This window comes from Vigna umbellata, chromosome 2 (genome assembly GCF_029865625.1).
Source record: "Vigna umbellata cultivar VRB3 chromosome 2, Vumbellata_1.0, whole genome shotgun sequence".
NCBI lineage: Eukaryota > Viridiplantae > Streptophyta > Magnoliopsida > Fabales > Fabaceae > Vigna > Vigna umbellata.
The window spans coordinates 20,977,699-20,991,100 of NC_142166.1; the positions used below are offsets into that span (position 1 = coordinate 20,977,699).

The following is a 13,402-nucleotide window of genomic DNA, read 5'->3' on the forward strand; positions in this document are numbered from 1 at the left end:
TGATGAAGATTCTCTTGATATACTTGAGACAACATCTGTTGCATCAAGACCCATTGAAGACTCAGTTGATGACGTTGCCGATGACATCCACGCAATTCGTGGTGATCACAATGAAGGGCCTCTAGGAGAAAACAATATCTGAATAGGTTTTGTGATATTTCTTGTAATGACTTTATATGTAGTTTTATTCATCATATTTGAATTAATACTAAGCTTGTATATATTTTTTAGGTATGTCGACCTCAGACTCCGGATCAGGACATACCAGACGTGGTCGAGGCGTCACACGATTGCCAGATGTGACATCCAGACGAGTTGATGGACAGAGGAGACATGTTGACATTGACCCCATATCAGGTGTGCCATCAGGGGCAAATGCTGATAGGTTTAGGAGCTATCTGGGTAAGTTAGCAAAAAGTCATGTTTCTATCGTTCATGCATCTTGGAATGACGTCCCAGAGATCGAGAAGAACCTCTTATGGCAATATATTCAGGTATGTTTACTTAAAAGAAATTTGATATACTTTTTTGTTTGATCTTATTATGTCATTTAACATGTTCTTTGTTTTAAACAGCAACATTATAATATTCCAAACACTAGACAGATTCGAAAGAAAGTGTTATCGCATATAGCGATCAGATGGAGGGATTTCAAGACAAGGCTGACACGTCTATATGTCTTTGGAGACAGACAACATGAGAATCCATGTCAGCATTATACCTTCACAGAGGAGGAGTGCATGCAGTTTCGTGCATCTAGAGAGTCTGAGGAATGGAAGGTATGTTTCTTAACATCTACAAAGTCTTTCATGAAGTTTATTATGATTTTACACTTACGAATATACATGGTTTCACAGGGTAAAAGGTTAGCCGCCCAAGAAAGGCAAAGGCTAAATGATGCACCACACTTGTTATCACGAGGTGGTTATGCAAAACTTGAGAAGAAAATTAGAAATGGTCGACCGGAGGCCTTGGGGCTTGAGTCCCCCGACCTAGCACCTGCACCTGCTAGTTACGAGCTGTGAAAGACTGCTCGGACTAAATCTGATGGGAACATGACATCTTCCTCAGCTGCCTTGATCTTACAAAGAATTGTAAGTTCAAATTCTAAACATTGTTTGATTGTGTATTTATCATAGCATGTCTTTTAAGTAACAAAGTTTTTTTTTTATGTGCAGGATGAGTTGGTTGAGGAGCAGACTCAGGGAACATTTGTTGGCCAAGGTAGGGTCGACATTCTAACAACGACCATTGGAAAGCCTGAGCACCCAAGACGTGTTTGTGGAGCTCCAAGGTCGATTGGTCTTCGTGACTACTTTGGTCCTACACAAAAAAACACTCAAACAACGAATCAGGACGTACTAAGGCAGATGAATCTTCAGTGGAAGGAAAGACTCAACCAAAGCATGAGATCAATGGAGCAACGATTCATGGAGCAGCTACAAGAACAAAAAGAAATACAAAGAGCGCTTGAAGAGAAGTTGCATTCCATGACGCAGGACACCATGAGGTTTCCCACTAAAGCTCCCATAGCACCTCGTGTCAGCACTGGAGGATCATGCTCTGCTGTAGAACCTACTGAGTATAATGGTCAATATGAGCTGTTGGTTGATGGGGATCCCTCACGCATTGTGGCTGTCGGACGATTACTTGAGGGAGGCAGACTATTCATGGTGTTCCCATATTACCCCAGCACGTGTGTGTGACGATTGACGAGGCTCAGGATCCCCAGGCTCAGGTGCCTGTACCCACTCCAGAAATTCATTTTTTGGGAGAGGCCATATGATCATTTATAACCTGGCCTAGAGCATTGATCATGTCACACATTGCTACTCCACAGGTATAATATTTTTATTATTAGTATTTATATGTTAAATTTAAAAATATTTATTGATAACTATTGAACCTCAGACCATTCAAGCTTCTGGTAACACACTTGAAAGCAAACAATATTATTTGTAATCATGGATGGCTGAGTCAAATAGAGACGTATACTTTGTGCCATACATTGATGGGTATGTTTTGTTTTATGTAAAAGTTCATTAAAGTTTACTTAATTAGTTTACTAACTATTTATGATTAATGATAGGTTTCACTAGCAGCTGATGGTCATCATTCCCAAACAAGGTAAAATTATATGGTTTTGTTTGCTACACAGGAAGATGAAAAATGACTTGAGAAACATACTTCAAGGGTAAGTGTTTCTCCAAAAAAGACTTTGAATTTCATGTTGACCTTAAATTTTTATTATAAATATAGTTATATTAATTTTACTTTGTGTTTTCAATCTAAATAGAGTTATGGGTAAATCCCGAGGTCAACTAGTTCAAGTTTTTAATCCAAAGGTTGTAAGTCATTTATAGTTCTAATTCATTTTCTATATTATTGAATGATCTAAATTATTGACTATTTAATTTGTCATTTTAGTGTAACAAGCAGCTAGATTCATGGGAATGTGGTTTCTATGTCATGTCTTGGATTAAGACCATCATTCAAGCTGCCATTACAGATGACTGGAATGAGGTGATGATGCATACCTTCAATACATTACAAATCAAATTCATCTTTGAACATATATGAAACCATATTGAATCTTTCTTCATTTTGCAGCGCTTCAAGACTACATCTCCTATACCAGAGGACACAATTAGGCAGATAAGGTAGGAGTTGACAGCTTATCTTCTGCAGAGGTGGAGCTAGGAACACTTATATTTGTTGTTGAACATTACTTAGGTTTAGTTTATGTTTATATTTTGATAGTTTTGGTATTGGATTGTTTTTTAGATTAATTAGAACTTTCTTTAGTTGAAACGCATATATATATATATATATATATTATAGTATATTGTTCTGGGACAATTTTATGTTTTTCAAGTGTGGTTTTATTGTAAAAATAAATTAATTTTTTAAAAAAAAAACCAGTATACATCTGTTAATGTCATGTCCGACGTCTATAGACGTCTGTTAGTGCACAAACAGACGTCCAATGAGTTACAGTGGACAAAACGTTCCAGGTTTATAGACATCGAACACAGATACATCCGACATCTATATAGACGTCTGATACATCCAATTCTGACGTCTGGTGTATACAGACCGACGTCTATATAGACGTCTGGTGATTATAGTCCGACGTCTGATTAACGTCACCCACAAAGACGTCGAGTCTGGATCTGACATTAAAAGGTCAAAATAACATACGTTAAAAGCTCTTTTTGCACTACTGGTTTAAAGGTGTTAGACAAAACTGGGCTTGGTGTGCCAGATAAACTGGGCTTATAGGTGCTAGACAAATTGGGATTATAGTTGCCAGACAAAACTGGGCTTACAGATGCAAGACGAAACTGGGCTTATAGGTGACAGACGAAACTGGGCTTATAGGTGACAGACGAAATGGGCTTATAGTTTCTAGACAAAATCGGGCTTAAAAGTGCTAGAAAACTAGGCTTAAAGGTATCAGACAAAACTAAGCTTGGGGTGCCAGATAAAATGGGCTTACATGTGCTAGACAATTTGGGCTTATAGTTGCCAAACAAAATTGCGCATACAGGTGCCAGACGAAACTAGGCTTAAGGTGAATTTTGTAATATCATTCTTATTTCTAAAAACCAATTTTATTGAAGAGGTGTGTTGCATGATTATGCTTACTCACATTATGATGTTGTGGTATTTGAATGGTCTTGCATGAATATTTATTTAAAGTGAATGGATAGGGACATGCATGAATGTATGATGAGAAACTAATTATGTTTTGATTTCTTTTTGCTTTGTTTTTTTTTACATATGAGTCAATTGTTCTCTTTGCACTAATCAAACTTTTGTTATTTTCAATATTTTATAAAAGTGAGAATGACATACATCCTATGGTCTAATGTTTGAGATCGTCATTGCTTTGACTTTCTCTTTTACGACATCAGTACATATGTGCTAGAATTTGCAGACAAGTGAAAGGGTAGAAAGAGATGTTTGTAAAGAGCTTTGAGGAGGTTGGGATAGCCACACGAATACAAGATACCCAAAAAGTTGCCCAGTTTGGTGTTTGGGAAAATGAGTATAGGGGTATGGATCTACGAATGTCAATGGTGAGAGAAAAACGTGTGAGACCCACAAAGTTGCCCCAATTGAATGAGTTTGTCCATACAATCATTAAAGGAGTATAGAAACATATTAGACAAATCATTTTACCCATTGATTAGACGAGTCTATAAATACCTATTAAACGAGTCAATTCATAGGTTGTCGATAAGTAATTAAACAAGTTTAACAATACACATTAGATGAGTTTGTTCATACAATCATTAGACGAGTATAGAAAAAACATTAGACAAATCATTTTACGCATTGATTAGACAAGTCTAGAAATACCTATTAAACGAGTCTGTTCATACATAATAAGACAACTCTCGCAATACACATTGCACAAGTCTATCCATACACAAATTATACGAGTCTATTAATACACATTAGACAAGTGCATTCATTCACTGATTATATGAGTATTGCAATACACATTAAACAAATTTTCACATACATTGATTAAATGAGTATATCCAAACACTAATTAAATGAGTCTATTATACACATTATATGAGTTTGTCCACTTACTGATTAGACGAGTCTTGCAATACAATTACACGAGTCTAAACATAAACTGATTATACGAGTCTAGCAATACACATTATATGAGTGTATCCATATATTGATTAGAAAAAATACATATTAAACGATTCTATCGATGTACTCAATAGACAAGTCTAGCAAAACATATTAGATGATTCCTTCATATATTTATTAGACGACTCTAGCAATAGACATTAAACAAGTCTTTCCATACACAAATTAAATATGTCTTTAATATATATTAGATAACTTTGTTCATTCAATAATAAGATGAATCTTACAATACATATTAGACGAATTTATTCATACACTGATTAGATGAGTATAGTAAAAAACATTAGACGGGTTTAGTAATACATATTAGACGAGTCTATATATGGACTTATTTGATAAGTATAACAGAAAACATTAGATGATTCATTCCATACATTGATTAGATGAGTCTAAGAATACACATTAGACAAGTATGTTCATAAGTTGATCAGACAAGTCTTGCAACAACACTAGATAAGTTTATCCATACTTTGATTAGACGAGTTTAGCAATATACATTAAACAAGTTTGTTCATACACATATTATGTAACTCTACTAATGCACATAAGATGACTCTATCAATTATTTGATTAGACGAATATTGTAATATACAATAGATGAATCAATCCATATACAAATTAAATGTGTCTAGCAGTACACATTAGACGAGTATATCCATATACTAATTATATGAGTCTAACAATAGATATTATACGAGTTTTTCAATGCACTAATTAAGCAAGTCTAACCATACACATTAAATCATTTTGTTCATATACCAATTTATATTTTTAACGAATCGATTTTATATATTTCTACATATCATTTATATTTTTAGAAGATCAACTCTATAACTTTGTTTATATGTATTATCCTTTGAATTTTTACAAAATCTACTAGTTATATATATATATATATATATATATATATATATATATATATATATATATATTAACTTTCTAAACCTATTACTAATTTTTCATATTAATTTTATTCAAAACTTAATTATAAACTTAAAAATATTTATTATATTTTTCCTCTAAATCTCTTTTAATAAACATAGTAATTATATGTAAATACAAGTTTAAAACTAGTTTACCTTGAAAATTGAGTCTCACAAATAACGAAAAAGATCTCATCATTTTTCCAAGATGTTGTCACAGCTAATCAATTGTTACAAAAATTCATGTTTTCTTTTTCACATTAGCTAAATTCTAGTTTTCATGTTGATGAATTTAATAAAACAAGATTCACATCCATTAAATAATAATTTAGAATCATATCCTAACTCAAAATATTATTATTTTGAAAAGTAACAAATTAATCTAAATTTAAATGATGAAAATCATAATATATAATATATTAAAAAATAAAAGATTGAACTGAAATTTGTAAATATCATCAAGACTAAATTAATATTTAGCTCATATATTTAAAATTTTTATTCTTTGTAGGCTCTATATTTATTTTTGACTTAATTGAGTTCTTTATTTTTTTAAAAAAAAATTAACTAAGTTTTATTTTTTTTTTTTAAATATAAATTAATATCATCATTCAATTAAATTGATATTAATATTGTCTAGAAGTGTTAGGTATCATGTATCAAAATCTGAATAATTTTTTATTTGAAAGATCACCGCTCAAAACAAATTTAAATCATGTTAATGCTGATTTAAGCATATTAAGTCTTTTTATAAAAATATACTTAACTAAGTAAAAATATATATAAAAAAATAAATAAATAAGATAACTAGATATAGAATTAAATTACATGCGTTTGGTCTGGAACAGGGTTACTTTTCCAAATGTGACGACATGAATGGAAACCATGCAAGTAATGTTTTCTTAAACAATCTGAAGAAGAATTCCGCATAGAGTAATATAGAATTATGTTTTGGATAGAGCAATCCATATAAAACAAACCAAAATCTTTATGGGAAGCAATCACAGAATTTGAAACTCTTTTTTGGACAGACTAATTCGGAAAACTTGTTCGTATAGATGAATCCAAATTCTTCTTCAGACACAACAATATGAAACTCTTTGCAGCACCAAAACAGATCAGTCTCACCCCACCGATCACTTCCAATGGATCTTTTACACAATTTCAACCCAACATCACCCATCGTTTTGTCACTGTCACCTAACTTCTTCAATAAACGCAACAAAAAACCCATAATGTAAAAATTATACGATGGATACGAATACGTGTTTCAGGAGATTTATTAGTTAGACTCCATTATAATCAAATATATTTTCATAGCTTGCATTCTCATAATTTTTTTTTCATTTTTCTTTTTTCAGAGTGCATAATTCACAGCTCATTTTTGACTCATGAATTATGATATATGAAAGAAAAAAGAACTTCGTACAATTTTTCCTTAAAAAAGACAATCTAAAAATCAAATGAATTAAATTTTTGTAGCTTCTGAATTGTATAATTGGAAAGTTATTTTCATTTTTTAGATTATAAATTTGAAAGTTATTTTTTATTTTCAAATTATACAATTTGAAAAACTTATAAATTAAAATTTTCAAGATTGCACAATCCAAAAATCCTTTAGAAAAAAGGAAAAAAGTTACGAAGGTGCAGGAAGAAAGTTACGAAGGTGCAAGATGAAACTACCGTATGACAAAGGGACAAAAATGCATATTTAAAAAATATTCTGGGTCCAGGAAACATGAACTCATTTCCAGTCTACAAGTTAATGTATATGTAAGTTTCTCAAATGAATTGACATTTTTATCTATAATTTCTATGATATCTGACGTATTTCTTTTGTGTATAATTGGATTGGTTTGGGACGCTTTTGCTATTTAATTTGATTGGACCTTAGTTTAATTTTTATAGCATTAATGTAAGTTTTTATATTGTTTAGTATTTAATTTATAATTTTTTATATTATTTTAATGTTATTTATGCTATATAAGATTAACGGACCTATAATATTATGATGAAATTATAAGTTGAACATTAAAATTAAAAATAAAAATCAAGTCATATTTCTACGGACTCGTGTCTAATTAAACTCATTCTCATGACATCTGAAAGTTAATTTAATTTACTTCGGACAAAGCTAATTAGACCAAAATTTAGGTCAAATTATATGAGCAAGTTACATATTCATTTTCAAATATCTTTATCCTTAAGATTAGATTATTTTTCCAAATCTTATATTCGACGTAATTTAAATGGAATGGTTATTTATTTATTAAAGAAATAGAAGAAAAAGAAAGGTTGTAACTCTTTTCCACTGGCTATCGCATGAAGGTTTTTCGTAGAATCATTTTAGTTGATGTAAGATTTCATTCCATTTCAATATTTTGCTAACTAGAATCTCACTAATTTCGGATTTAATGATTGTGAGTGGTGTTATTTTTTTAAGTTCTTGAGTTAGGCATTTAGTTAATCCTTTTGTTTTTATATTCTATTTTATTCATCTTAATTCGCTAACCTTATTTAAACTCTGATTTGATTAATAATGTTGATAAAGACGATTTGATTAATACTCTCGCAGGAGAAAACCAGTAAGGCCCAAACATGCCTAAGCTGGAACATAGCGCTATTTTTTTTGTTGAAACGAACTTTACTGTGCATCGCTACATATAAATACTTCCTTTATATTTGCATCTATAATAAAAGATCTAAATCCAGTGAAAGTGGCCTTAAACTCAATTTTTTCTGCTCAGTTTAATCACAATTTCACACAAGAAAACATCGAAACAGTTATTGTAGTTTTCAAAAAAAATAAAAAAAGCAGGCAGTGGCACCATGCAACTAAGAAGCAAGACATCGATCTCCCATTGGGAAATATGTAATTTACATTTTTTTTTTTGTAAAATTTTACAGAATTAGCCCGTTAGAATTTGCTCTCAAAAGCCAAAACGATGTGTTTTTTACTGCTAAAAGCTTTTGGGAATACAGCTAAAAAGTCAAGGAGGGGGGCAGAACTTTTTGCTGTTGGACCTCTCTTCCAAGACCTAATCTTCGCTACCGCAGAATTTAAAATCTAACCTAAGATATACGAAAATAATAAATGAAACAAACATTTGATTCCAATATGGTATCGAAATGAAGTGGTCAGTCAAAACTTGAACAGCGACTCCATCTTCCCTGCAAATAGTCCTCCAAAGAGACACTCTGCTCAGTGCTACTTATAGAAACCGTATCATCCTCCAAATCCATCAAAGCAAGGTTCAGGTGGGACTGTATGTTAGTTGGAATTGGTTCCTCCTCAAAACCATCAAGTTCCTGCGGTGAATTAACTTCTTGTTCTGCCCATCTTGTGACCTCTTCATCACCACGAAGAAGTTTCAATATCTGCATCATTATTCAAACATGGCTATTATTCAAAAGGAAGTGAAAGGAAGAATGGAATGGAGCGTCTCTGCACAGGCAAAAGACTAACCAGGTCGATTTGAGGCCGCAGTCTAGGTTCCCGTCTAATGCAGAGACTAGCGGCCAAAACCATTCTCTTCATCTGGCCATCATCGTATTCAATGCCTAGGTTTGGATCAAACAACTGAGGAAACTTCCCACCTTTCAATATTGGTGTTGCCTGGATATTGTCATTAATCTCATTTGGGTCAAGTCATAGAATGTAGTACATGCAGGAAGTCTTGTTCATATATTTGTCCACATTTCATTTATTTGAGTACGGTGTTATAACAATCTTACATGCTGAATTTATAGCTGAGAAGGAAAACTTACCCACATAACAAGGCTCTCCTGGCCCTTTGGACATTCATTGTTAATGGGCTTCCTATTTGAGAGAAGCTCAAGGAGTACAACACCAAAAGCATATACATCAATTTTATCAGTCACTTTACCGTGCATAAAATACTCAGGTGCGAGGTATCTGCCAGATAAATGTTGTTCAGAAGAGGAAATCAAAAGAAGGTAAACAATCCAAAGAAGGAACAGATACTGACCCAAAAGTTCCAGCTACATCGGTACAAGTAACTTGGGAAGAAGATGAACCCCAACTAGCCAGTCCAAAATCTGAAAGCTGAAGAGAAAAAAAAAACATAGATTTAAGGACAAGTATAACTGAAATCAAGTAGAAGATGTTTCCAAGGTAACAGTGTCGTCACCTAACTGAGCAAGGAAAGAAAATGTATTACTATACCTTAGGCTCAAAATCATCTGAAAGAAGGATATTAGAAGATTTCACATCCCTATGGATAACAGCCTGAGCACAGCCATTATGCAGATAGTCCAGTGCCTCAGCTACACCCACAGCCACCTTGTACCTTTCTTGCCAACCAAATGCACTACAGTCTGCCTTGTTGCCTTTGTCATAAAGTACAAGAAAGAATGACAAATTAGAATGGAAAATTTGTGCAATCCCTAGAAAACAAAACCAGATAAATATCTACCATGGAGGTTTTCTTCTAGGCTTCCCCTTGACAAAAAATCATATACTAGTAGCAAATGGTTGCCCTCTAAACAAAAGCCAGATACAGATATTATGCTCTTGTGGCACAAAGTCGTAATGATCTCAATTTCCTGAACAAACTCCTTTACCACGTTTTCAGACGGCTTCAAAATTTTCACGGCCAATTCCTTGCCATCTGGAAGACATCCTCGGTAAACATAACTACAACCACCTTTGCCAACCAAATTCTCTGAAACAATTGAGAAAATACCTATCAGAAAACCCCCAAAAGCAAGAAAGCAAGACAAAAACTGAAAAGCGTAAGTTGAAGCAGTAAAAGCTAACCTGGTGCGAAGTTGGAGGTTGCAGATACAAGCTCCTGCAAACTATGTAAAGTGCACGAAGATGAGTACTTTTCTTGTAATATCAACAATTCTTCAGGTAGGCTACCCGACTCATAGCTAATGGAGGGAGGAGTAAAAATAGTAGAAGATCCAAATGGCACAATGGCACCACTCACCCCATCGAGAGGGGAATCATCAATCTGCTCAATACCAATTTGTTTATGATCTGGATGGACTACAGCAGAAGAATGAAAACTCGGCTGCCGCAACGCCCGTTGAAAAATATATGTGTTTTTCGTGGAAGATTTTGGGGAATGCTTCTTGTGATGAAACACATTGCGAAGCAGTGACCAGCCAGGTTTACGCTTCGAATTATCCACAATAACTGAAAAACAAGGACCATCTTCAAGTTTCTTAAACGGGACCAAAGCAAGCGAATCACCCTTCTCAACAGCATCACACAAACCTCTCTCAAACTCAGTCCCAGAAATCTCTTGCAATGCACAACTTTCGCAAGTCTTCAGATTCTTCTTTGTATACACCACCAACGACTTTGGCGACAAACTTGACCCTTCGAGTGATTTTTCTGCCACGAAAGTAAAACTCTATCATTCTCGTTTTTTTTGTCTGACCTTACTAAAACACATTTCACAGACAAAGCACATATTATCAAACAACAACGCACTACATAAAAAAACAAAATAAAAGCAGAAAGAATGGAAAATAAATCAAAACCTCGATCACCACAATTTCCATTAGCTTCTCTTCGGAAAGCAATTTTTCCATTATCTACAGAGAAAACAGAGATACACTTGGGCAATTTCTTCGCACAGTACTTCGCGACCCACGCGGACGAGCGAATAGTGTGATGAGACTTAGAAGTTCCCAAAATCACCGTGGAAACGCCAAACGTCTTAGCCTCTTGCACCAGAACCTTCCGAACCGAGTCACCGCGACACACTTTGAGCCTCAGACCAACCTGAAACGCCACAAACGCCGTTACAGAGTTTCGAAACATTTATTTCACCTGACCCAAACGGAAAATTAATGGCGAAACGAACCTGTTTTAGGTTGCAGAAGCCTTCATAAACGGCGAGAACGGAGTCGAAAGTCTTCACGAGAGATAACAGCGATGCCGTTCCCTCTGCAACAACAAAAAAACATCACGATTCAGATGAAGAACGAAACTAGCTTAGAATTAGAGAGAGAAAGGAGAGAGAGAGAGAGAGAGAGAGAGAGAGAGAGAGACCAGTGATTGAGTCGAGGACGTGAAGCGCAATGACGATGTCGCCGGGCTCAGCCACTTTGACGAGCGCCCACGTCAGCAATTCGCGGCTGGAAGGATCCAATTTCACTCCGACGAGTACTTTCCGGCCATCGGCTCCGTCGCCGATTAACTTCATTGGAAGAGTGCCTATGTTATTCTTCTTCTCCTTGAGCTTTCTCTCTCTCTCTGTCTCGTTTTCTCTTTCTTTCGCTTTTCTCTCTCTCGTGTTTGGTTGCTTTATCTTGGGAATGGCGAGATAGAACGAATCGTGCTCGAGGACCGTGGTGTCGAACTGTCGTAGGGGAATGTTACCCTGCATCTCGGGTCAGCAAGCCATTACAGATTCGTTGTACACCGTTGATTGTACCGACCACGATCCGCTGAATCTCGTCTCGATCTCATCATTTATCGGACATGGGATCATGATGACGTGGCTAACGCGGAATCGTTGAGGGCGCTTATACAGTGTGGCAAGACGCATGCAGGTACTGTGGACGGTACTGCAGAGTCCATTCTTGAAAAGGACAGCTTTGTGTTTCAGAACAGAAGTTGATTCCTTCTTCACAGTAAAATTCACACTCCATTTATAGGTTTTTAGTTGAGTTAAATGTTTTTCTTTTCCCATGTTTCCTAGTACATTTTTTTAGATACAATTTTTTCTCAAATAATCCCGAACTGCAAAATAATAAATCAAAAATCAAAAATCAAAAATCACATTATTATTATTATTATTTACTAATTTCAACCGTGGCAGAATTGGCTGCCAATCCAATTCTGAGGTTGATTTTGTTACTTTTCCCTGAAATTGGTTTCATAGGATAATCCATAATCACTCAAATCAGAGAAATTGCATTAAATTTTCGTTGTCATGGCCATGGGAGTTCAATCCAGCTCAAACTAATTACATGAGAAATAATTATGTATCTCCAACTTCACATACAACCAAAATTTACTTTATTTCTTATCTGTAATCTATTTTGGTTTTATGTTTACTTTATAACTAGAACTTCTTATATTTACTAACACAAATTATAAAGTTTATTAAACAAATCTAACAAAAACTTGTAATCTAATTAATCCAATTTAATAAAAATGAGTTTGGACATTTTTATTGGTGAATCGACAAAGATTTAAACAATATTTATTATTTATACAATATTATATTAGAAGGAGAAATATAATCTAAAAAGAAAATAGTTCAAACGAGTTCTTCTTCAAATATAACTAAATTTAATGTGAATTCTTCACAAAAGAAATATTTAAGATTTTAAAAGATCTACATAGAAAAGCTAAATGAATTCATAAGACTTCTTACTTTACATGGTATGGGGAAATTTACAAAATAATAATAATAATACCAAATATACTCTTAAATTAAACTATATTTAAAAAATGTAAAAAGATTGACCAATCTAATTTAGAATAATTTTTTGTTTGGTAAATGAAAGTGTAAAGACCAAAAAAATAATATTTAAAACTAATAATATTTAAAAATAATAAAAATTGATTATTTTAATATTAAAATATTTTAATATAAAATACTTTTGTTATGGTCAAATTTATTATTAAAACATATATTTTTCAAAATTATTTTTCCAAAATTTCTGATTTTTCTTTGAGATTCTTTCTTTCTAATAGTTTGATTGAAAAAAAAAGTTTATTAATTTAGACCAATCAATTTCTCATTTAATATATGTTAAGTTTAAACTTTTCTCTCAGCTTTTTTCTATTATTTGTTATATGTGAGTCCTTTTCTCAC

General features: G+C 33.5%; 2 protein-coding genes across 2 annotated transcripts; one reads left to right on the forward strand and one right to left on the reverse strand.

The window, feature by feature from the left end:
• Positions 1-233: 233 nt before the first annotated feature.
• LOC148203592 (uncharacterized) lies at positions 234-1,025 on the forward strand. The gene is made up of 3 exons (XM_088107670.1): positions 234-494; positions 576-779; positions 858-1,025. Exons 1-3 carry the CDS (start codon positions 234-236, stop codon positions 1,023-1,025), a joined length of 633 nt encoding a protein of 210 aa, XP_087963796.1.
• A 7,408-nt stretch (positions 1,026-8,433) lies between these two features.
• On the reverse strand, positions 8,434-11,981 carry LOC124821393 (kinase with adenine nucleotide alpha hydrolases-like domain-containing protein). Its single transcript, XM_088106407.1, has 10 exons — positions 11,626-11,981; positions 11,438-11,520; positions 11,112-11,355; positions 10,378-10,962; positions 10,034-10,282; positions 9,784-9,947; positions 9,587-9,663; positions 9,366-9,513; positions 9,064-9,213; positions 8,434-8,975 (listed from the first exon to the last, which is right to left on the reverse strand). Exons 1-10 carry the CDS (start codon positions 11,960-11,962, stop codon positions 8,736-8,738), a joined length of 2,277 nt encoding a protein of 758 aa, XP_087962533.1. The 5' UTR covers positions 11,963-11,981; the 3' UTR covers positions 8,434-8,735.
• Between the last annotated feature and the right edge of the window lie 1,421 nt (positions 11,982-13,402).

Coding starts and splice junctions, on each gene's coding strand:
- LOC148203592 (XM_088107670.1), top strand. CDS start 234: ATGTCGACCTCAGACTCCGGATCAGGACATACCAGACGTGGTCGAGGC. Junction 495..575: donor TCTTATGGCAATATATTCAG/GTATGTTTACTT, acceptor TGTTTTAAACAG/CAACATTATAATATTCCAAA. Junction 780..857: donor GAGAGTCTGAGGAATGGAAG/GTATGTTTCTTA, acceptor ATGGTTTCACAG/GGTAAAAGGTTAGCCGCCCA.
- LOC124821393 (XM_088106407.1), bottom strand. CDS start 11,962: ATGCAGGGTAACATTCCCCTACGACAGTTCGACACCACGGTCCTCGAG. Junction 10,283..10,377: donor AACCTCCAACTTCGCACCAG/GTTAGCTTTTAC, acceptor CAATTGTTTCAG/AGAATTTGGTTGGCAAAGGT. Junction 9,514..9,586: donor GATGTAGCTGGAACTTTTGG/GTCAGTATCTGT, acceptor TTTATCTGGCAG/ATACCTCGCACCTGAGTATT.